General features: G+C 37.3%; 1 protein-coding gene across 5 annotated transcripts in view; it reads left to right on the top strand.

Annotated features, from left to right (window-relative positions):
• ACSL4 (acyl-CoA synthetase long chain family member 4) overlaps positions 1 to 24,576 on the top strand; it is an 87,417-nt gene that overhangs the window by 51,432 nt on the left and 11,409 nt on the right. For 2 of the 5 annotated variants that reach the window (XM_019717911.3, XM_019717909.3), the window contains 12 exons: positions 1,942 to 2,472; positions 2,711 to 2,888; positions 4,270 to 4,379; positions 4,500 to 4,638; positions 8,125 to 8,275; positions 8,430 to 8,553; positions 12,089 to 12,160; positions 17,521 to 17,660; positions 18,862 to 19,034; positions 21,019 to 21,093; positions 23,546 to 23,737; positions 24,412 to 24,526. In XM_019717911.3, coding sequence (XP_019573470.1) covers positions 2,122 to 2,472; positions 2,711 to 2,888; positions 4,270 to 4,379; positions 4,500 to 4,638; positions 8,125 to 8,275; positions 8,430 to 8,553; positions 12,089 to 12,160; positions 17,521 to 17,660; positions 18,862 to 19,034; positions 21,019 to 21,093; positions 23,546 to 23,737; positions 24,412 to 24,526 — 1,820 coding nt within the window. In that variant the 5' untranslated portion in view covers positions 1,942 to 2,121. The remainder of the gene's footprint in view (positions 1 to 1,941; positions 2,473 to 2,710; positions 2,889 to 4,269; positions 4,380 to 4,499; positions 4,639 to 8,124; positions 8,276 to 8,429; positions 8,554 to 12,088; positions 12,161 to 17,520; positions 17,661 to 18,861; positions 19,035 to 21,018; positions 21,094 to 23,545; positions 23,738 to 24,411; positions 24,527 to 24,576) is intronic. The other 3 variants (XM_019717913.3, XM_074324078.2, XM_019717914.3) reach the window with 2 other exon arrangements.

Below are 24,576 nucleotides of genomic sequence, written 5' to 3'. Positions count from 1 at the left end.
AGACTGAGAAAGCAATTTCTAGATAGGGTAAATCATAAAATTTGAAGTTGCAAAGGCCCTGAGAAACCATGTAGGCCAGAAATGCATAGTTCGCACTTGGTGTCACCCTTTGGGATGCATGGAAGCATTTCAGGCAACTTCTGAATCCCCTGAAATTGTATGTAATGCTTTGCATGTCTTTCTGGGGGAATTGGGTTCATAGTTTTCATTGGATTCTCAAAGGGGCTCGTCACCTCTTAAGAAGTGAAGGGCTATTGATCTAGTGTGATCTTAAACTCAGATAGATGGTTTTGCTCAAGGTTACACAGCCAATTAGTGACAGAGATTGGGATTGAAATATAGGTCTTTTCACTTGTGGTTTCTTGCTCATTTCACCACATAAAGTCAAAGGACATGAACAAAAGCAGAGGCAGGATTAAGCTACCATTTTATAGTAAGGTGTAAAAACAAACAACTGTGCAGGGCCTCAATAGTCTGCCTATTTATTTCTGCAAGAGTTGTAGAAGGATGAGCTTCAATTTATCTCCTCAAAGTGAACTAATATTTTCATTTTAATGGTTGAAATCGCCTCCACTCACCAAAATAGCTTTCTCAGCTCAAGGCACACTCCCTGAAGGATAGTATCCCTGAGGCTGTTTCCGCAGTTCCTTTCCAACTAGCACTGTTCTTCTGACCTGCAGCGGCCTCTTGTTTTCTGCCTCATCAAATCAAAACTGCTTTGCCTGGTTTGTCAGGTCCTGTACTACTGTAGCCTATTTAGGCAACGAGTACTCTATGCCCCAGTCAGGCCAGTGTCGTTATTGGCACTGTCTGCTCTCCCAAAGTCCTTTCATTCCTACCTCTGTATCTTTCTTCATGTGGTTCTCCTTCAGGGAATGCCCTCCATTCTTTCTCCTTCATTTCCAGATCCTCAAAATGAGGTCCAGCTTTTAAATCTAATCTCCACAGAGCCTCTCTCTGTTACTCTTGGCCATTTTACACTTTGTTTGGACTCCTATTGCATTTATTGCTTGTCCTGCACACCGTAGTACTTAGTTATATATTTCTGCAGGGCTTTTCATTGGAAATGCTTCAGTGGTCACCTTGGGAGTACGGTTCTAGGAAGTCCAGGGTGGGAATCTGGACACCCCTGTTCTTTGCTTCAGCCAGAGTATTTCCACTTTAGTTTTATATATGGGCAGTCTATGGGTTTTTATTTGAAGAAATGGTTTAGCTGCCTTCCTCCCATCAAAAGGGTTTGAACAACACTGGGTCTATGCTGTGTGCTGATTACCTCAGAAGTGTTAACTCTTAATGGGCAAGGGCCAGAAATTACACTTATTTCTGACTTAATACTCCCAGGCAACTGGTACAATTTTGAGCACAAAGGGGACATTTAGGAAATGGTTTTATGATTGTATTCTCCAATTTTGAGGATAGGAGATAGTGAATAGCGTTACCTCAGAATTTTACCTTCATGAAGAACTCAGAATAATATTTCTGGGTTGATCTTTGAGAAATAAACCTAAATTGGTGTGTTGGTTTTGCCTTTTGGATGCAAAACCAATCCGGTTTTAAAGCTGTCTGGTTTACATATATGTACATATTAAGAGAAACATCATTATTGGCATTCCCTACTCTCCCAAAGTTTAGCCAAATTTAAATATCATATTCACGCATTCGTGTAAGTATTCAAAGCAGTGTTACTCAGCTGACTTACAGAATGATGTGCAGAGTAGCAGTATACCTAAAAACTTAGAAAAGATTAAATTGAGAAGTTTATGCAATAATGATTAAAAAGGGAATGTACCAATATTTCAGACCAGTTATTTCAGCTTTCTGTAGCAAATCAATTATATAAACTAATAAATACCTAAGTATTTAAATCGATGGTGCTGTCAACTTGTTAATACCTTTTTTTTTTCCCCTGCTCTCTGCCTGGTTCATTGTCTTCACCTACAGGTGTACTTTATTGTCGGCTTCCAAAGATTACTAACTTTTATCTGTATCATTAAAATTGAACTGCCTTGGCTATACTGCTGCTCTTACTGCTGCTTCCATTATTGCCTTCTTCAGCAAAATAAGGCTTTCTGAAGCCAAAGAATAACAAGAAATAAACACCATTGTAGAAGCCTTGCCGCTATGAATCTTAAGCTAAATGTGCCCACCATTATTTTGCTGCCTGTCCACTTGTTAATAACAGTATACAGTGCCCTTATATTTATTCCGTGGTATTTTCTTACCAATGCCAAGAAGAAAAACGTTATGGCAAAGAGAATAAAAGCTAAGCCCACTTCAGACAAACCCGGAAGTCCATATCGCTCTGTCACACACTTCGACTCCCTAGCTGTCATAGACATTCCTGGGGCAGACACTCTGGATAAATTATTTGATCATGCTGTATCCAAGTTTGGGAAGAAGGACAGCCTCGGGACCAGGGAAATCCTAAGTGAAGAAAATGAAATGCAGCCAAATGGAAAGGTTTTTAAGAAGGTAAAGCAGTTTTGCACTTTTTAATTTTTTTAAGGGGAGGGTACATTCTATCGTAAATCAAGTGCATTTTAGATATCCTTGCATTGCACTAGAGTGCTGTGTAACTAATTCTCAGAGGGTGTGCATAGGTTCTGTATATTTGCTTAAGGGAAATTTTAGAGTTCTGTACTTTGAATAGTATTTCTAATTGCTTGTTTGAATACATATACTAATATCAGAGAATGTCTCACTTTAACAGTTAATTCTTGGGAATTACAAATGGATGAACTATCTTGAAGTGAACCTCAGAGTGAATAACTTTGGTAGTGGACTCACTGCGTTGGGATTAAAACCAAAGAGCACTATTGCTATTTTCTGTGAGACCAGGGCCGAATGGATGATTGCGGCACAGACCTGCTTTAAGTACAACTTTCCTCGTAAGTGCCTTGTGGTTTTGGAGGGGAAAGCGGGCCTTGTTTACATGTGAAATTGTCCTGAGATCCTCTTGTTTTCAAAGTAGGTGTTCTTTAGTCATTTGTCTGCCGTAAATTATATTTCTAAAACAGTGTATGTATATATATATAATATATATAAAATGCAGTTAAAAGTTAAAAGATAATAACTTCTAAGAGCTAGTTTGGGATTTGGCAGATTAATGGATAGAATTTTGAATTTTACTTTTTAATTGGAAGTGAATTGCACTTGAAAGATTTGGGGTTTGGGGGCATTTTTTTAGGAAGTTACCCACGAAAGAATGACAACAAAAAGTCATTGCTTAGCATAATTCTAGTTCATTTCTTCAATTCAAGGCTTCTTATTTGACCTTTTCCATTTTACATGTGGAATAAGCATGCGACAGCTTGAACTGGCATTATATATATATGTTGGCCAGAAAGTTAAATTGGGTGTATTTCTGATTCTTTAGCTATTGTGCAAGAAATGACTTTTAAATATTAACAGTCCAGAACAGTTCCTGTCATGCACTAAGTACTCAGTTACTTGTTGAATGAAATAGGACACTGCAGGCAGGGATGGTATAGGAATCAGAGTTTGCATTTCAAATAAAAGTGGATAATATGGAAATAATCCCCTATGTACCGGTCACCCAACTGGAACATTAAGAGCTCATGAAAAGTGGCTGTTACTGACTAGGTTGCTATTTGGGTTACCAGCTGAGAGCTGAGTTTCCAAGTCTTATCTAAGTTTAGCACAGGTCCACTAATTCTAAGGGATCTGGGTTTCAGTTTATGTTTTCTTTGTCTGGTAGCTCCTAAAGAGTAGGTCTCTGTGTCTTCTTCAATTCAGGCTTGGAGGTCACCAATCAGCACGGACACTGGCCCCATTAAAAAAGTTTTCATAGAAGGAGTGTGAACGTGATCATGGACTGTCTTCTGACTTGAAATCCTCAAAATCTGAGGATTCTCAATGACTTATCTGTTCTTTAGTGCTATGACCATTGAAAGTGTGTGTCACAGCAGAGCTGGGATAGCTCTGACCTGCGTTAAGAGTTCAGCCAGAACGTATTGGCCTTGAGAATCTTAATTGACTGAGTCTCGATCAGTTGTGGCACTTCCTGTATTTCTGGGTTTCTTTAGGTTTAGAAAGTTAGAATCCTGAGAATTTTTGAGGAAAATTTGGGGTTACCGGGAAGTTTAAGGCAAGGTTGAAGGGTAATAGCAGAGACTAGGAAATCAAATTAAATTATAAAATGTCTTTGTGTCTGTGAGTATAACTATCATTTAAGGCTGACTTAACTAATATACCAAATAAATGTTTGCCATTTAACTATTATGTTTGTTTATTTTTTTTATCATGTAGTTGTGACTTTATATGCCACACTTGGCAAAGAAGCTGTAGTTCATGGGTTAAATGAATCTGAGGCTGCCTATCTGATTACTAGTGTTGAACTTTTGGAAAGCAAACTTAAGGTAAATATGAAATTTTCTTTGAATTCATGGTAGTGTTATCTGACAGGACAGGAAAATGTTCAATAACTGAGTTTACTGCAGGCCCATGTTTAATAGCTGGATTTTCTTTCTGTTCAACAGACTGCATTGTTAGATATCACTTGTGTTAAACATATTATTTATGTGGACAATAAGACTATCAATAAAACAGAATACCCTGAAGGATTCGAGATCCACAGCATGCAGTCAGTTGAAGAGTTGGGAGCCAAGCCAGAAAACTGTAAGTAAAGCAGTTAAAACAAATTTATTCCTGCTCTGTTATTTCAGTAGGTGATGTGAGTGAAAACTGTAAAGTTCTTTGATTTAAAACAAAGTTTTAAAACGTTAAAAAAACTGTCAAGACCATATATGATTAAAGGTTTCCTTCCCTTTCTCCTCAAAAAGGTAACCACCATTTTAAGATTTACTTAGTAGTAGAGAGGTATTCAGTGGTTCATGCTTTATGGTGGTTGCTGCCAAACTTTTCTTTCTTGTAACCTGCTATAACTGTCCAATTTGGACTTCACCTAAGGAAGACATAATCTGGCCTTCCATTCAGTAAACTGTTTTTAATGCTTAATTCTAGTGATCTTAACTGATGTCTCAGAGGATGCTAAACTGTTTGCCAGGATTCATGCTTGTCTTTTTTTTTTAATAAAGATTTTATTGGGGAAGGGGAACAGGACTTTATTGGGGAGCAGTGTGTACTTCCAGGACTTTTTCCAAGTCAAGTTGTTGTCCTTTCAATCTTAGTTGTGGAGGGCGCAGCTCAGCTCCAGGTCCAGTTGCCATTGTTAGATGCAGGGGGCACAGCCCACCATCCCTTGCAGGAGTCGAACCGGCAAACTTGTGGTTGAGAGAACGCACTCCAACCAACTGAGCCATCCGGGATCTCAGTGGCAGCTCAGCTGAAGGTGCCATGTTCAATCTTAGTTGCAGGGGGTGCAGCTCACCATCCCTTGTGGGACTTGAGGAGTTGAACCATCAGCCTTGTGGTTGAGAGCCCACTGGCCCGTGTGGGAATCGAACTGGCAGCCTTTGGCATTAGGACCATGGAGCTGCAACAGCCTGAGCCACCGGACTGACCCCCATGCTTGGGTTTTTCCTACCACCGAGGTGGTCATTGGTATTTCATTTGAAACAAGTAAATCCACCTTGTAGCAAAATATCAGTTGGTCATCAGGACAGAGGGTTAAGGAAATTTAATACTCCATTTAAATAGTTTTTCTCTCACGTTTGATATGAAGGTCATGATACTCTACTAGATGAGGAAAGGATTCATTTTGGCAGAAAATGTTGGGTGAACATCCGTTTAGCTTCTGGATATTTCATTAGAGACTGAACACATATTTGCAATAACACATGTCAAGTATAGCATTCTACTCCTTGTGGAGCATGGCAAAGAGGCTGAAACTTTACCCAACTTGCAAGCAAACAAGTGAGCTTGCCACAGTTTTTTGGAGACACAGGACTCCTGGGAGAGATGTAGGATAGTATTTTACTCACAGCAATAGCGGTACCCAGAGTATCAGCATTTATGTTGCTTCCCTGCACCCCAGTTTCCACAGGGCAATGTGAAGAGAGTTAGATATCTGCACATGTAGTGGGTTGTGTTACAGGAGAGGAACCCTGAGCTTAGGGAACCTGAATCTTTTATAATGGGCAGTAAATTTTATGTTAAAATGTGCAGTACTTTGTGTATCAGTTATACCTCAATAAAGCTACTTTTAAAACTAGGAAGAGTTTAGGTATGCATTATTTCTGATAAGTAGCACTGGTTGTCAATCTAACCTAGATTAAATTAACAACAAGAAGCAAATTTATGTCACATTAAAATTTTAAAATATAGTATCTACATACTATAGAGTGTGCATATAGGCACTTAATACTGGAAGTTGCAGTTTTGCTCAATTTTTTTGCTTAGTATTGTGGAATGATAAAAAAAAGTATGTCTATAATAGCTATTCTCTTTATTTGTAGGCTAGAAGATACTTTTGAGTAACAACAGTTACAGTTTTCCTAATTTTTTCCTTTTTCCCTATGTATGACTGTCCTATTTATTGAAGTGTAATTTGTTGTCGGTTTAATCTAAAAAGGTTAAGCTCCTATGTTATATCTTTTTATTTTGTTTTTCCAGTAATTCATTTTTATTTTTCAAAAGCATCCATCCATAAATTATAAGGGAAAAATTGGTCTTCACCATAGATAGTTTGAGAAGCATGACTAGTGCACAGGTTGGCAAATTACAGCCTGCCATCTGTTTCTCTAAATAAAGTTGGATTGGAACACAGTCACATCAGTTCATCTCACAGTTATCTATGGCTTCTTTCATTCTACAACAGTAAAATTGGGTAGTTGTAGCAGAGACTGTATCACCCTCAAAGCCAAAGATATTTATCATGTGGTCCTTTGGGGGTAAAAAAATCTACTGGCACCTGCTCAAGATGGCTGAATATAATCTGTTGGGGAGACCTCTCTATTTTCCTCCACTAATCATTTAATAAGCAAAGATGGCACTGGGGCTCAGGACCCTTAAGATGATTAAAACATTCCTATCTTCAGACAGGGTGCTGGAAGAAGTGAAGTTTAGATACTGTTTAGATATTACCTTTGATAGGGAATGAAGGACATGTAAACCCTTCTGCATGGTCTCTGTCTCTTAGTATCCTAAAAGTCCTCTCTAATTTTGATTAAAAAGAACCCAAGTATCTGATTCAGATAGGGGAAGAAGCACTAAGTCTGGAAGACCCAAAAGAATCCCCAAGTCAGACACACAACAAATATTCCAAATGAGAGAGAGAGAGAGAGAGAGAGAGAGAGAGAGAGAGAGAGAGAGAGAGAGAGAGAGAGAGAAACAGAAACATCCCTTGGATTTTACTTGCTACTTGGAATTTAATCTTAAAATATGTTAAGTGTCTAATGGTTTTCTAATTCCATGTCTATGGTTCAATTATATTAAAATAAAATTATTTTTGTAAAAACTTATAAAAAATATCAAGTCTAGTGGTTTTCAATCAGGGGTGTGTGTATGAGTGTCACCTGTGGAGCCTTTGATCCATCTCAGACATAAAGAATCAGAATTCTAAGAACTAGAATCCAGAGATGGTGTTTGATTTAAGCTCTGCAGGTGATTCTCAGGCTCACCAGTGGTTAAGAACCATAATCTAGTCCAACTTACTCATTTTAGAGATGAGAGAACTGAGGCCTGAGGAGTTACCCACAATACTCTTACTTATCTTCCTGATTCTCCAGTGTCCTGGAAATCTTTTCACAATATTGCTTTGTGTACAACACTGTAGAGAGAAAGGCATGAGCAGACAGGGAGGGATTAGGCTACACATCCAGAAAGTGGGCCAAATTGAGTTTGAAGTTCTCACTGCAGTTAATGAGATTTGATAAACCATTTTTTATCTTTTGATTTTTAATAGATAATATTTTTTAAACTTTTAAAATTTATTTTAAGTGTGTTTTTCCAGGCCCCATCAGCTCCAAGTCAAGTACTTTTTTCAATCTAGTTGTGGAGGGCGCAGCTCATACTGGCCCATGCGGGCATCAGACTGGCAACCCTGGTGTTAACGAGCATCATGCTCTAACCAACTGAGCTAACCGGCCACCCGAGAATGTTTGTTTTAAATCATTTATCATTATGTCAAAATCTAATAATTATGTCTTCATTTAGCAGTTTCGATTTTTAACAGAATAAAAATGTGGTGCTTTTTCATTTTAGCAAGCGTTACTCCAAATAGACCAACTCCTTCGGACATGGCTATCGTCATGTATACAAGTGGATCTACTGGCCGACCTAAGGGAGTGATGATGCATCATAGCAATTTGATAGCTGGGATGGCAGGCCAGTGTGAGAGAATTCCTGGCCTGGGGTAAGAGAGAATCATTCAACATTCTTCTTAGAAATTAGAGCTCATGTTCACATTTCCTAAACTCCATCTATATTGAAATGATAAGATTATTGACATTTCTAATTTACAGTGCCTTTTTAAGATTGGCTAAAATGTTTCTTTTATTTTGTTTTAGACCAAAGGACACATACATTGGCTATTTGCCTTTAGCTCATGTCCTAGAATTGACAGCAGAGATATCTTGCTTTACGTATGGCTGTAGAATCGGATATTCTTCTCCACTTACACTCTCTGACCAGGTGACAAACTTTTCAGTTTATTGGCATGATCTTATTAAGTTCCACTGTTCGGCTAAGGACATATTGCTAAAACATGAGATATTTTGATTCAGCTAAAACTTCTTCCATGACTTCAAAAATACCTCTCAAGAGCAATGTGTAGCTATAGTAAATAACCTTGTGGAATTGTTAGCATTGCTTTATGTACATATTTTATTTAAAATTATTTTGAAACGAATAATTACTTTCATCTTGTCTTTCTCTATTCGATTTTTATTTTGGCGAGGTAGGAGAGAGAATATAAATACACTGAGCCTTTTTGACATTTTGGCCATGGCACTGCTGGGTTTTTGGGAGATGTATGTCGATGGTAGGATTTTGGCCCCGTTTTGCTCTGAGTTTTCTCCAGAATTGTGCTGTCCAATACAATAGCCATTAGTTACATGTTGAAATACAGATTAATTGTAATTGAATCAGAAAATTCATTTTCTCAGTTGCTCCACCGACATTTCAAGTTCTCAGTAACTACATGTGACTAGTGGCTACCATACTGGACAGCACAGATGGTGAACACTTCCGTCATCGCGGAAAGTTCTGTTAGCACTGCAGCATGTCCTAAGGCAGCTCTCAGCTTTCTACTCTGAGTCAGGCTTCTCCCTTCGCCCAGTTGTTCATAACAGGAAACCCAACAATGCGTAGGGCTAACTCATGTTTTTTAAGCCCATTGAAATCACATATCTAATACCTACTGTCCGCAGTTCTGTTTCATTTCTTCTTTGGGATAGCGGCTATAGAAAAGCTTCAACCAGATATTGGGGGTAAAAAAAGAGCTTCTAAGGGAGCAGTGGGCTTCAGAATGCTGAAAGGTAAATTGAGTATCGATAGGAATGACTTGATTCTCTGTATGACTTCTGCCACTCCCATCACTGGAGGCCCAGCTGCTATTTTTCAGAACCCCAGGCAATGCTGCCTTTTATTTGGGAGTCTCAGTGGAGCATTCATTTGATAAGAAGATGTGTCCTTGGTGTTCACAGTTAGAAATTGCAATATTAGGTTGTGCAAAAGTAATTGTGGTTTAAAAGATTAAAAACAATTGCAAAAACCGTAATTACTTTTGTACCAACTTAATACTACTGTTTTTGTAAAAACGCCGTTTTAGGAAGAGATTAGATAGGTTGTGTAATTTTTAGACAAAAAAGTTAGGTACAGTTTTTTGAGATTGCAACTGTCTTTTTTCTGTTTTTTTTTTTTGGGGGGGTGGGGGTGGTTGTTTTGGGGTGTAAACTTAAAGTGCATAAATCTTAAATTTACTATTTGATTAAATTTAATACACACACACACACACACACACACACACATATACATACATACATACATACTTCTGTGATGATCACCATCTAGATCAAGAAAAGAGAATGTTTCCATATCCTAGAATGTCTCCTGTGTCCCTTTCTAGTCATTACCACTATCCCTCCCACGGATAATCCACCAACCTTTTAAAGTGGCTTTTCCATGAAAAAATGTTCTTTGTTCTAAACAACTACCTACTTACTTTGTACTTGGAGTACAACCTCTTTGTAAGATGGAGAGCAGCTGTTTTCACCAGACCACTCAGTTAAAAGTTCACATTTAAAATCTGCTAGAATAGTAGTAATGGAGAGAATAAGTAAATTGTCATGTAAACTAATAAACAGGACTTGATTTAATAAAGTCAAAATAGACTTATGAATAAGACCTATGAATAAATTGTAAAAAAAAAATGTAAAGAAAAATCTGTGATGATTACATTTAATGCACTTGTAGTGAGTTTTTCTTATGTTCAGATGTTTTCGAAATGTGAAAAACATTTCAGTAAGTATTGAGTACGATTCTTCCCAGTGGGGAAGTTCAGAAGCTGGAGACTAGCAACCTTTGTTTTCACTGCCTTTCTGATAACAATAGCCTCAGCATGGCGAAAGAGGACAGTCGGAAACTGTTGCTGGTATGACTTCATTCTCTATGTCTTTTAGGCCAAGTAGGACGTTAAAAGTCTGTAACAAAACTGTCAGGACCATTCGCACCTAGCGTGTTTCCCTGAAAATAAGACCTAGCCAGAATATCAGCTCTAATGCGTCTTTTGGAGCAAAAATTAATATAAGACCAGGTCTTATTTTACTATAATATAAGATCTGGTATAATATAATATAAACGTAATACCGGGTCTTATTAATTTTTGCTCCAAAAGACACATTAGAGCTGATTATCTGGCTAGGTCTTATTTTCGGGGAAACACGGTACCTTTTTAATAAACTTTACTATAAAGAGTCTCAGTCAGACTAGGAATCTAAAATCCAGGAGTCTTCCTCACATAGGAAATCAGAAAAAGGTGGGAAACCAGAGGCACTACAGTGGAAGCCAGCAGATGAGTGATATTGTCATAACTAGGGTTACTGTGATCATAGTAAAGACAAGAAGAATTCAAATATTACAAAGAATAATAAAAAAAGAAGGAAGGGCTCCTTGTGGCTACTGCTCTTCTGGAACTGCTCTCTATAGCAAATTTTGGTCAGCAGCACATAGAGGGCAGCTCCAACTTAAAGGATGTTAAGAACCCATATTTTTCTCTATAGAGCAGCCCTCTGTGTATAGTGTGCATGCAGTGTGTAGGTTTCCACTCAGAGATGTACACACACTTGCACACATGTAAAATAAAGGAGTTATTTTATTTTCTCCATCTGTCAGAAAAGTAGGATAAAAGCTATTGAGTTCTACTAGCAGAACCTTCTATATGGCAGAGCTGGTGATACTAGTGGATCACACTAGTTTTTAAGAGCTAGTTTTCTTCCTGCCTGTGTTGGCCACGGCTAACACGTGATACAGCTAAACTTACAGACTAATGATCTACATCTAGCAGATTCTTATTTTTATCTACCTCTTTCACTGGGCAGCTATCAATTTTTCTACCTATTGATCTCACATTTGAAATCCCAAGTAGTATTTGTGTATATAAGAAAGAAAAGAAGAATGTGTACACATTTGCGTATACGTGTGTATACCCCAACGTGATCACTGGCAGTGTCTTCAGTATTCTGTCAACCAAAATGTTATCAAATTAGTATTTCTGTATGTTAATTGATGTTCATATTGGTGATTTTGAGATGTGGCTTTGCTTTTTGTCTAATTAAATATAGTTAAAGTTTCTTCAATTTTGTTGTAGTGTTTGATTTACCTTGGTTGAGGTGTTTTGTTGAAAATGTATGGTCTGTCCTATGTTTGATGATAATGTTATTAATAATTCTTGATTTACCAAAATATCCCTTTCTCCTTGATTCTGGATCAGAGTTTCCCCTCTAAGGCAGGCTAAAATGTGCTAGAAGAAATAATCTACAGGATAAATCACTAAAGCACGTACATGCCAGACTTATAGGTTATGGTAGTTATAACGGGTAACTCACAAAGCAGTAGATGTTCAAATTCCATGTGTAAATTTATGCCTTTGTTATTGTTAATATTTGAATTATATCATTTTTTGCTAAGGTTGATTTCCCTGATCCTATTTATTTTTTCTTCAATGTAGTCCAGCAAAATTAAAAAAGGAAGTAAAGGAGACTGTACTGTACTAAAGCCTACGCTCATGGCAGCTGTTCCTGTGAGTACGGAGTATAAATGTCATTTATTGCTTGTACTTTGACTTTTTAAAAATAATTTTATTAAAATGTAGATAACACACAATATTACATTAGTTTCAGGTATACACCATAGTTATTCAACATTTATATATTTAAAGACGTGATCACTGATAAACCCAGCAACCATCTGACACTGACCATATCATGCTATCAAAATATTATTGACTATATTCCCTGTGAGCTTTGTTCTGTTCTTTAATTTGGGACATGTTTCTTTGCCTCCCCATTTTGGCTGTCTTCCTGTGTTTGTTTCTAGGTGTTAGGTAGGGCTTCTATGTCTCCTGATCTTAGTGGAGTGACCTTATGTAGTAGATGCACTGTGGGGCCCAGTGGCACAGTCTTCCTGGTTACCTGAGCTGTGTACTCCAGGTGTGTCCTTGTGTGGATTATGTGTGCCCTCCTCTTGTAGTTGAGCTTTGGTTGCTGTTTGCATGTCAATGGGAGGGATTGACCCTGAGCCTGATTGGCTGTGAGACTGGCCATGCCTGTAGTGGAGGAGCTGTGGAGCAGGGGCTGAACCTATAGAGTAGGATTTGCTTTAACAGGGCTCTGGTGCCTGCCCAGTCTGCCCTTTGGGTGTGTTGTTCTTAGAGGTGGCCGGATGATACTCTGGCTCTGTCCGAAGCTGGCCTCCAGGCATACCAGCTCTGGTGCTTCCTGGGAGGGCCTCGCCACAGGTTGTATCCTGCCAAGTTCAGCCATAGCCTGTGCCTTGCCCAGGGCCACTTGGCATGAGCCACAAAGCAATCCACAGGTGGCTACCACCCATGCTGGGCTTGAAGGTGCCTCAAGAGGCCAAGCCATGAACTGTGGCTGGCTGTGGCTAGTGTTAGGTTTAGGGCTACTCAGCAAGTGGTACAGGACATGTCGAAGCCAAATGCTGCTTGTTTGGGTTTTGTGAACCTTTGAGAGATTTTAGGAAAGTCTTCAGCATGAGCCAAGACAGGCTGTTTTAATGGGAAAGCCACTGGAACGGTTTGCATGGACCCGAAAGTTGCATGAGGCAGAGTTTCATGGAATCACCAGGGTGGGGTGAAGGAACAGTATTAGCCAGGTTGATGGAGACTCAGACATGTCGTCTCCCGGTGCCTACACGCCTGGAGGCAGGAGGGCTCAACAGTGAAACAGTGGATTCCGCCAGCTCCTCTAGCAGGGAGAAAGCTGCCCCTCCAGCGTTCATCCTGTAGCCAGACAACTCAGTTCCTCCCCATGTGTCCTTGGTGCCTTTTGAGCTTCTGCCCCAGCGCTGAAGCTTGGAGTGAGTGAGTCTGTCAGCAAGTAAGTCCTTGCATGGGCCCTTTAAGAGGAGCATCTTGGACTGCAGCCGTCCTGGTCTCACTCAGCCACTCTCTTCACTGGTTTTCACAGCCAGAAGTTATGGGGACTAATCTCCCTGGCACTGGAACCCTGGGCTGGGGAGCCTGGTGTGAGTCTGGGTCCCCTTGCTCCTCCAGAGACGGGGGGACTTCTGCAGCCAAGATATCCCTCCCAGTTTTTAATGGTCAAACATGGGTGTGGGACCAGCCCATTCCGCGTCTCTGCTCCTCCTACCAGTCTCAAGTTGGCTTGTTTATGTCCTTAGTTGTAGGGCTTTGCTTCAGCTAGACTTCAGTGATTCTCAATGATGGTTGTTCTGTAGTTTATTTGTAATTTTGATGTGGTCGTGAGAGGAAGCAAGCATAGCCTTTATCTACTCTGCCATCTTGACCAGAAATCCGCACTTGGACTTATTAAAAAATAATATTCTTAGGTATTTATGTACATTTTAAAATAACTTTCCTTCATTGTAATTATGGCAAGTGTGTTCCTTAAAATCTTAGGTAAGTATGGAAAAGATGAAATGCCAAACTTCTGAAATGTATGTCTGGTAGTTTGCTGATACTTGAAAATTAGGTGATGAAAATGACCAAGTTCAAATTATATAGTGTGAGGACTTGTCATAATATTTTAAAGGTAGAATGTACTCTGAAGATAATTTTAATTGCTTAATTTAAAAAATGAAGAAACCTAGGCCATCCTGGAGAACTGAGGCAGCATTTCTAAGGTTACAGAGCTGGTTAGTGACAGAGCTGATTTAGCATCATCCAAGCCTCCTGACCCTTATGGTTGCTAAAAAAAAAACCCTGTCATTTGAGAGAGCTCCCAAAGAAAAACAGTTTAATTCCAGATACTCAAAATTCTTATGTGAAATACTGCCTTTTACAAAAAAAATAAGATGTTACATTTTATAGCTTTGTAAATTTGACAAATTCTGAAATATTTAACAGTGTTTCAAATTATATATGTTAGGTTGGGCCTAAAGTAGTTCCAGTTTAAAAGGTTAAAAATAATTGCAAAAACCACAATTACTTTTGCACCAACCTAATCAAATATATTCTACCACTTTCAGACTTTGGAAACTCCAGTGGGGCTATGTATCACTACTGCTTGTATTATGATCAGAGTTTAAATATTACCCCAATATCTTTCACAGAATTGTCTTTGCACATGGAAAGTCTGAGATTACAAAATGAAGTGTTCAAACCAAATTTTTCTAAGAATTATAGATGGAAGACACTTTGTGATTTTTTTTTTTAACTTTCTAATGACAACATTACCAATTAACCGAAGAATTAGAATAGGTCAGCATACCCCTTGCCTTTTCTTTAAGGTGCCTTATTTAAAGGTGCTGTAGAATTCACCAAGCTTACAAACTGAAATGACGGTAGTAATAGGCAGGGTAGTACTTACTGTGTTCCAGACACTGTGTTAAGTGCTTTAGGCAGATTATCTCACTTAATCTTCCCTAAGACTCTGCTAGACAGGTCCTGTTATCCACATTTTATAAAGAGGAAAGCTTGGATGAGGTCACAGCCCATAAGTGGTAGAATTAAAGCTTGAACTTGACCGGTCTGATCCCAGAGTCTTGTTAACCACTGTGGCTATTTAAGATTGTTGGTGTTATTTTGTTTTGGGAAACAGTATGTTGGCTTTATTACCCAAAGTACAGGAATCCTTAGTAAGCCCTATCAGAGAACAATGTTAGGGAGTGGGAAGTGCTGAGGAGTCTAGGAAGTAATGTTTAAATTTAGACTCGAAAGGATGAAAGGAGTTAACTGATGCACAGTGTATCTTCCAATTGCCCCCGCTCTCCATTCTTCTTTACTTTGTCTTGGGAGGCTAACTTCTGTTAATGAATTACCAGGGCTTGCCTGCCTTCTGATTTCTGGTTGAGTTCAGTCAACTGTTGCCACTCATGAGAGATCAGATGGCAGGAAGAGAGAGCAGTCTGCATACTTAACTGCCTTTGCTCTTTCCATTCTGGGCTGCAATTTTGGGCAGTTGTCAGGCACCCTTTGGACAGTCTCTTTCCCATTGGTTGTGCCCAGGTCTTTCCCATGGCTACAGTACTCATTCAGGTTCCAATAACACTTTTCTCCTTCTTCAGGCCTAAAGATTGTTAATAATCTCCCATGCTGCTAGTCCACTAATGCTTCACCAAATGTTGGTTCCCTTAGCTCCTCGCACTCCTCTATAAATAGAACTTAACAACAAAAAAAGACTTTATTGACAATTGGTTTTGGTAGGTTCTGTTTTCTGAGTTTGTTCTTTTCCTGAGCTAGAATAGAAGATCCAGTTAGTACCGTAAAATTCACAATGTGAGAATTCACAATAAGTCACTACTTCTTATAAGCAGTGACTCAATTGAACATCATGTAATATTAGGGTAAGGAAAAAGATTATTTGATGTGCTAACAATAAGTCCTGCTAACTGTTGCAACTGTATTGTGTTCAAAATCCTTATGTGAAATACTGCCTTTGAGGCCTTTCTGTCCCTGTGATTGTTATTTGGCGTTGGGAGGAGCAGTGGAAGCGCTGTCAGTCTCACATCTGTCTCACTCCCATATGCTTTTTTTAACCCCAAATCCCATACACTTTTAAGAGTGATAGTTACAGGATGTTAAAGCTCTTTTAGGGAACTTGGGTATTTCTCAATCACAGATATAGACAAATAGTTTAGTTATGCAATAGTGATTCCTTTGGTGGAAATGGAGACAACATTGTTTCATGCATGAATACCATGGTAGCCTCCCCACCCTCCAGCTTCATTGAGATAAAACCTACTTGTTACATTGTATAAGTTTAAGATGTGCACCATTATGATTTGATACATTTATATATTGTGAAATTTTTACTACAATAAGATTAGTTAACACATTAACCAGCTAACATAGTTACCATTTGCGTGTATGTGTTGTGGGAACATTTAAGATTTACTTTCTTAGCAACTGTAAAGTATACAATATATTGTTGTTAACCACATTCATCTTATAACTGGAAGTCTGCACCCTTTAATCAACATCTCCCCATTTCCCCCACCCTCCCAGCTCCTGGCAATCAATTCTCTGTTGCTATGAGTTCACTTTTTTAGAGTCCACATATAAGTGAGATCATACAGCATTTGTCTTTCTCCTCTGACTTACTTCACTTAGAATAATGCCAAGGGATGGTTCTGCTGTCCTTATTTGTGAATGGCTCTTTATCTTTGCCCCTCCTTTTATTAAGAGTCCTTCATAAATTTATTCATTGTAGCACAACTGAATTTACACTAATTGCTATTTTAAATGTTTAAAACTAGGTATTTATAAATAGGTGTGCTTTCTTTATACAGTATTCTTAATTTGTGCAAAGTAATTTAAAAAAACACACATAATTTAGTGAGTCTGGGCTTTTTAGTTTAGGTTGTTTGTTTTGTTTTTTATTTTGTATATATTACCTTGGGAGTCACTATATCCCAAACCTATTCCTTTTAATTTTCCAAGGAGCTGTGACCAAGAATCCTATTCTTTTTTCCCCCCAATCATTATCTTAGCTTGTATTATAATGGAATAGCAATGCCTAAATTACAGGGACATAAGATTTTTAAGAAACTATAAAGCTCTACATCATGTAAAAGTCACAAGTTAATAATAATAAAGAGAAATATCAGGATTAGACCAGATTACTTGGCTGTTTTGGTGCTATTTGAGAATAAGTGAATATATTTGAAAGAACAGAATTTTGAGAAAAAAATACCTTTATGTGAGAGGTGAACATTTATATTCTGTGTAACATTTAAAACTTTTTTTTAGATAATCTAGTATGTAGAACTGGAAGAGACCCCTATTTAGTCTTTTTGAAATAGTGAGCAAGTAAAGTCAGTGAAATTTATTATATAATAAATATACCCATTATACTAAAAACGTACATAAGCTATTGTACATAAGATATCTTCAACTAAAGACTTTCTCGATGTTGGTGTATTCTTTTCAGATTATTGAATATTTTGCTTACCTTATAGGAAATCATGGATAGAATTTATAAGAATGTTATGAGCAAAGTCCAAGAGATGAATTATATTCAGAAAACTCTGTTCAAGATAGGATATGACTACAAATTGGAACAGATCAAAAAGGGATATGATGCACCACTTTGCAATCTGTAAGTACGTTTTATAATTTGAACCTTTAAATGTTTTTGTGTTTTTACATCTGGAAGAAAATTAAGTAAATGGCAAGTTGATTTAATTTGAGCATCACCGCCATGATCATAAGGTAGAATTTCTCTTGTATTTACTTTGAAGCATCATTGCTTATACAGCAAGAAGAGGATCCTGAACTCTGATCTTGGCAATTGAACAAATTTTAATAATTGAATAAATAATTAAGATTTAATTATAAAATTTGGTCTCAAGAAGAAAAGCTAGAGTAGACTTTTTTGAATCAAGACATTAGAGTTTAAAAAGTGGCATTTTTAACTTTAAAAAGTGATTTTTAAGATTTAGTCTGCATGAAGATTTCTGATGTATTGTTTTCATGGAATAGTATAAGGATATCAATATAACAGTTATTTTACTTTAATTTTATTTTTTTCAAATTATACTTGACCTTCAATATTAGTTTGTATTAATTTCAGGTGTACAGCATAGTGTTTAGACATTTATATAATTTACAAAGTGATTCCCCTGACTGTTCTAGTACCCACCTAGCAGTATACATAGTTATTATCATATTATTGACTATATTCCCTATGCTTTACTTTGCATTCATTCCCATGACTATTTTGTAACTACTTAATACCAATTTGTACTTTTTAATCCCTTCACCTTTTTCACCCAGCTCTCCAAGCACCCTCCCATCTGGCAACCATCAGTTTGTTTTCTATCTATGCGTCTGTTTCTGTATAATAGTTATTAGGTTGGTGCAAAAGTAATTGTGGTTTAAAAGGTTAAAAATAATTGCAAAAACTGCAGTTACTTTTGCACCAACCTAATATTTTAAATGTTGTGCTGGGACATGGAGGTGGGGAAGCATTTTTCATTGGAAGTGAGATAAGATAGATGACTAAATGTTCCAAAGATAATTTAAAAATTTCTTCCTTTGACATCATCATTTTCTTTTATTTACTGTGTGTCAAAGCAATTTCCCGAGAGTGCATTTTTTTTGTTTGTTTACGTTTTTAAGAGTTTATCTGGCATTTTTTCAAGGTGTTACTTTGTTGCTTTGTTAGCCTCTCTCACCATGGTTCTAAAATTTAATGTCTCAACCAAAGTTGAGAAATCGTTCCTAGAACTTATAAATTAGCATGTTGCCAATAATAATGCATACATGTAGTAAAATAATTTATCCTCCCTGTTATTAAGGATACTGTTTAAAAAGGTGAAGGCTCTGCTAGGAGGGAATGTCCGTATGATGCTGTCTGGTGGCGCCCCGCTGTCTCCTCAGACACACCGATTCATGAATGTCTGCTTCTGTTGCCCAGTTGGTCAAGGTTATGGATTGACAGAATCATGTGGTGCTGGGGCAGTTACTGAAGGTAAGCATTTTTAATGTGGCAAACAATCTTATATTGGTCGCTACTCATAAAGCCCCTTTGATCATTTTATACTTAAGTAATACCAGGATTCAGTGCAAACCTACATAATTTTAGTTTTAGAAACTTTTAGTTCACTGTCATATGTACCCTTTATTTTTAAATCTTGTATATATTTATGCCACATAGTCTCAAAATTTTGTCACCCTGGCCCTTCAATCTTCTCTCTCTAAATGATCACTTCCTTGGAGAACTACACTCTTGGAATAAAATACTACTTTTTTTACTCCCTCACAAAGCTATTGTTGCTCTGACTTATTGTTTGCTTTCTCTTCTGTTATTTTCAGCAACGTATGGTAGGGTTTCTCAACTTTAGCACTATGGAAATTTTGAACCAGATAATTCTTTATTGGTGGGGGCTCTCCTGTGCATTGGAGGATGTTTAACAGCTAGGTAGTAGTATAATAGTAACCCTCTCACCCCAGTTGTGACAATGAAATATCTCCAAACATTGCCAAATATTCCCTGGGGGGCAGAATCACCCAAGGTTGTGGTACAGTGGATACAGTAATTCATTTATTTATTTATTTTGGATTAGCTCATGTAAGCTTTAAACTTAATGTTTCCAAAATCAATCCCAAACCATTTCTCCATTGCCAAATTGTTTGTGACAGTGGTGTTATCATCCTTAAAGTCATTCAGGGCATGAGTTTTGAAGTCCTCTGATTATTTTTAATTTTAATCTCTTTAAATTTCATCAGATCTTCCCATTTCTTCATTGGATCACTCCTTCCCCTACATGCCATCTTTGGCATCCAACCTTTTACTTCACAGTGCTCTGAGGTAACAGCCTTTCAACTGTTGTGTCTGCTTCCATTACATCACTTCTGATTCATCCTGTATACTTCTGTCAGACACATCCACCTGAAACACTGCTTCATACCTGGTGAGCCTAGCTTTCAAGACATCTTTAATCTGGCACCATTGTGCCTACCCATCATTATTTTCCATTTTTTCCCCACATGTATACACACCTAGCTCTTCTCTCCAGACTAACCAATCTTCTCACCTTTTCTCATACAGGCATTCTTAATCTCACCTCTGTATTTTCTGTTCCCTTCTCTTTGAGTGCCCTTTTTCCTAACTGGTCATAGCCATCTTCTAATGCACAACTCTTCAATTAAGTCTTCCCCAACTATTTCATTTTACATAGATCTTTTTAGTCTCTAAGGTACTGTTGTACTCACCATCAGTACGATGCAGTTTTAGTATTTAAATGTGTTCTGAATTTCTTCCCAGGTACTTTGTAAGCTCATTGAGGGCAGAGTTTCCTTATCCTTATATTGTCCTCACAAATATTTAATACAATGCTAGGTACATAATAGGCTGTTGATAAGTATTTGATTGTAGCTAGCAATTATCACAAATTACAAAAGGATCATCGTCATCTTTGATAATGGCAGCTAACATTTATTGGACAATTTATTTTTGCCAAGAAGTGTTAAGCACTGCCCACATATCATCTCATTTAATCCTCACAAAATATTTGTATGTGAATTCGGTTCTGTTGCTATCCCCACTTAATAGATGAGGAAATGGAGGCTTAGAGAGGTTAAATAACTTGTCTGAGTTACACAGCCAATGAGTAAGTGATAGAGAAGGAATTCCAATCAAAATCTGTCTTATCAGAATCCTAGGTAGATAATGGTAGAGCCAGCTTTTCTCCTTTAGCAGATTTTTATACGTAATTATCTGAAATATAGCATGAGAAGCAAAAATGATGTAATGACATTGGAATCAATTGCACTGTTGAAATGAAATTGACATACTGAAAAATGATCACACTTGGTACTCCTCTTACTATGGCCTCTTTTGAAATCATTCATCTGGCTCTAACTCCAGTATTCCTGTTATCACATTAGTGCCAGTCTAGAATTTGATATGCGAATAATATCTTTATTGCTCTCCCCCCCACGCCCCCGCATAGTTACTGACTATACTACTGGAAGAGTTGGAGCCCCTCTTATTTGCTGTGAAATTAAGCTGAAAGACTGGCAGGAAGGTAAGAATTTTATGACAAGTGTTACTCATTCTAGATATGCTGAAAACCATTTTGCCTAATGATTTCCATTTCTTTAATGTATTAGGCTCTGTTATTGCTTGTTCCCTGTGCTTTCTTTTTTCTCAGTAACATCTTTAGATTCTCAAGAGGAAAAGAAAATCTCTAGAATCTAGGCATGATGATTCTGAACTTGGGAATACTTAATGGTAAAGAAGAAAAAATTCTTAGTGGGGCAGTCCCTGGGGTAGAAGGATGTGTATCATTTTCAGTGGATAGAGTGACTAATCATACACACACACACACACACACACACACACACACACACACACACACACCCTTTCTTAGATCTTGACCCCAGCAAACATTTTCATAGTTGAGACTCAACTCTTCAGCTATTTGTATAGTTGAATATAAGTAATTGCAAAGGTAAGCCACTTAGAGGAAACCTGCACTATACAGACATTGTATACGAATCAGCTAAAGAAAAAGGAAACCAGTCTTTCTATGATGAAATTGTGAAAAATACTAAACATATACATTACAAAATATAGAAGTAATAGCCTAGCCTTGCCAGACAAAGAAAGAATAATTAAAAAGCTTAAGATTTTAAAAGAGAGTATTCACCTTGGGATGGAGCCACAGACTGAGAATTTAAAGGATCATTTACCTTTTAGGACATCCCTTACATTGGTCAACCCCCAGAAAATGAATGGGTTTTATTTGACATAAACTTTCTAACAGTGTTTCTCCTATGTGACTTTCTTAATATGTGCATTACTGCTAATGCCTCATATGAGCAAATAGCCATTCCTTCTTAAATGCCACGTTGAAGAGCCAATCATTCCCAAGAGTGTTTTTACATCTTCTTGAGTAAGTCCTCCTTTCTCCCGTGATAATGCCTTGCAATTTTAGAATGAAAAGCTGAAGAAAATACAGATAGTATATGTATCTTTGTGTATTGGGCATCACCTTCAAAATTGTTTTATGAGATAGGTTGTCTATCAGGCAGTGGAATCAGAAACAAGATATATAAAACTTGGTAAGGAGATTTTTGCCTTTAATTTTTATTTTCTGATTTTCTGGTATTGTGCTTTAATGTCAGTTTTCCAAAGTGTCTCCATTTTGGTCATGTATTTATTTGGAGTTTTCCTTGTTATGAAGGAACCTTTGCTTTATATATAGGAATGATGTTTAATGTTTTACATACAATGGGTTTTGTCACATTGAAATATTGAATAGTTTTCCATTTAAAAGAGCATCTAACAGCTGAAGGGAAGTCTGCTTTTAATCCTTTTATGACATAAAATCTAATCAGCTTCTCAGTTTATGAATTCAGATTTTTGTATATTTTCCTTAAAGTAAGCATTATTCCGTAATAAACAGGTAATGAATAGTGATTACATATTTTAATAGTTATTGTCAATTAATTCAGTATTTTAATTTTTTTAATTTAAAGTTTATTGGGGTGACCATTGTTAGTAAAGTTACATAGGTTTCAGGTGTACAATTCTGCAGTACATTATCTATATATCACGTTGTGTGTTCACCGCCATATATTTAACCTTGTTTACCCTCATCTAGCGAAATATGTAAGTCACACAGAAAAAGTCGAGAACCATATGATTTCACTGACAGGTAGGATACAAAACTGAAAGCAACAAAGGGCAAGACAAACAAAGAGACAAAAACTCATAGACACAGACACTAGTTTAGTGGTTACCAGTGTTTTAATTTTTAAAGTCATGACTGGCCATAGGCAAAATTAAGAAAAGAAAATTTCCCTCCTGTTTCCCGTAGCTTCCTTTTCTCTCTCACTCAACAGTGTTGCCTTTGGTAGGCCTTTACTGTCTGCTCCCTTTGATTAAAACCTCCTTAGGATAAATCTGAAATGCATTGATATCAATATGTTACTAATTTACTTATAACAGCTTCCAGCGTTACCCTTGGGGGTAATGTTATCTTAACAGAGCTCTATCAGCCCTAAGCTTCAATAATGTTCTAAGTGTGAAATTTTGTGGTCATGGGAAGGTTTGGGATAGGTGGTAGTTGGTGATTATAATCAAGCCTTCCCTGATATTTCTGAAATCACAGTCACCCACTATCTGCACAGAAATCTGAGTAAATGCAAACTAATATCCTCCTATATAATGATGTACAATTTGATCAGCATAAAAGTATTAGCAAAAGAGCGTTAAGAATTAATTCATTGTCAACTGTAAATACATATATAGTCACGGGATGTGGAGTACAGCATAGGGAATATAGTCAGTGGAATTGTAACAGCTATATACGATGTCAGAGGGGTAATAGATTGGGGGAGGGGTTTATCACTTTGTGAGGGGTGTAAATGTCTAGTACATTGTTTTGTACACCTGAAACTAATTTACAAAAAAGAATTAGTTCAAATAAATTTGTTTTAGAACAATAACTAATTTGCTTTAATAACTTCCAGGCGGTTATACAATCCACGACAAGCCAAACCCCAGAGGCGAAATCGTAATCGGTGGACAAAATATCTCCATGGGGTATTTTAAAAATGAAGAGAAAACGGCAGAAGATTATTCTGTGGATGAAAATGGCCAAAGATGGTTTTGTACTGGTGATATTGGAGAATTTCATCCTGATGGATGTTTACAGATTATTGGTCAGTGAATTCCCTTTTCATGGTTTTCTTTGGTTTTTGCATACATGAAAGGTGATATGAAAGGTCAAGTCATTAATAGGGTTGATGGTTCCATTGTTTTAAACTTTGGGCAAGTTATTTAACTTATGTCTGCACTTTTCTGTCTGTAAAATAGGGACAAGAATACTGACCTGGTAGGCTTTTTTTTTAGGATTAAATGAGTTGATACATGTAAAATGTTCAAAGCAGGGCAGTGCCTGCACCTTAGTAAGTGGTAGGGGCAGCAGGAGCATTGGGGATGGGGATGATGGGCAGGAAAATGGGTAATGAGAAAACAAAAATTGTTCAGAAGAGTTCTTGTTTTGTTCACCTGCATGTGGTTCTGTATAACAATCTCCCATAATATACCCTTTTCTAGGCCTGCCTCATGTTTACCTCCCGCCCAAGAGGCATTGTGGACATAAGATGTTGGAGCTTTTGGTATAGGGTGTAGCATTTTAGCCAGTACTTATTTAGGCATTTTTTAAAACTGCTATGTATGGGCAAACATTATGTATAACAAGATTTTATGTATAACAAGAAGTAGTATCTTTGTAAATAAAGATTAAGGCAGTGAAATTGAAAGAAAATCAGAATTGTACGGACCTTAATACAATGGATGATGGATCAACTTAACATGCTTTATGACTTAACAGATCGTAAGAAAGACCTAGTGAAGTTACAAGCAGGAGAATATGTGTCTCTTGGGAAAGTGGAAGCTGCGCTGAAGAACTGTCCACTTATTGACAACATCTGTGCTTTTGCCAAAAGGTAATTTTAAAAGTTGTATTTGTTTCATATACTTACAGTAAAAGAATAAT

This window comes from Rhinolophus sinicus, chromosome 18 (genome assembly GCF_057876585.1).
Source record: "Rhinolophus sinicus isolate RSI-liver-muscle chromosome 18, RSI-T2T, whole genome shotgun sequence".
NCBI lineage: Eukaryota > Metazoa > Chordata > Mammalia > Chiroptera > Rhinolophidae > Rhinolophus > Rhinolophus sinicus.
Note: the sequence above shows the minus strand (reverse complement) of the source record. Positions and strands in the feature narration are given on the sequence as shown.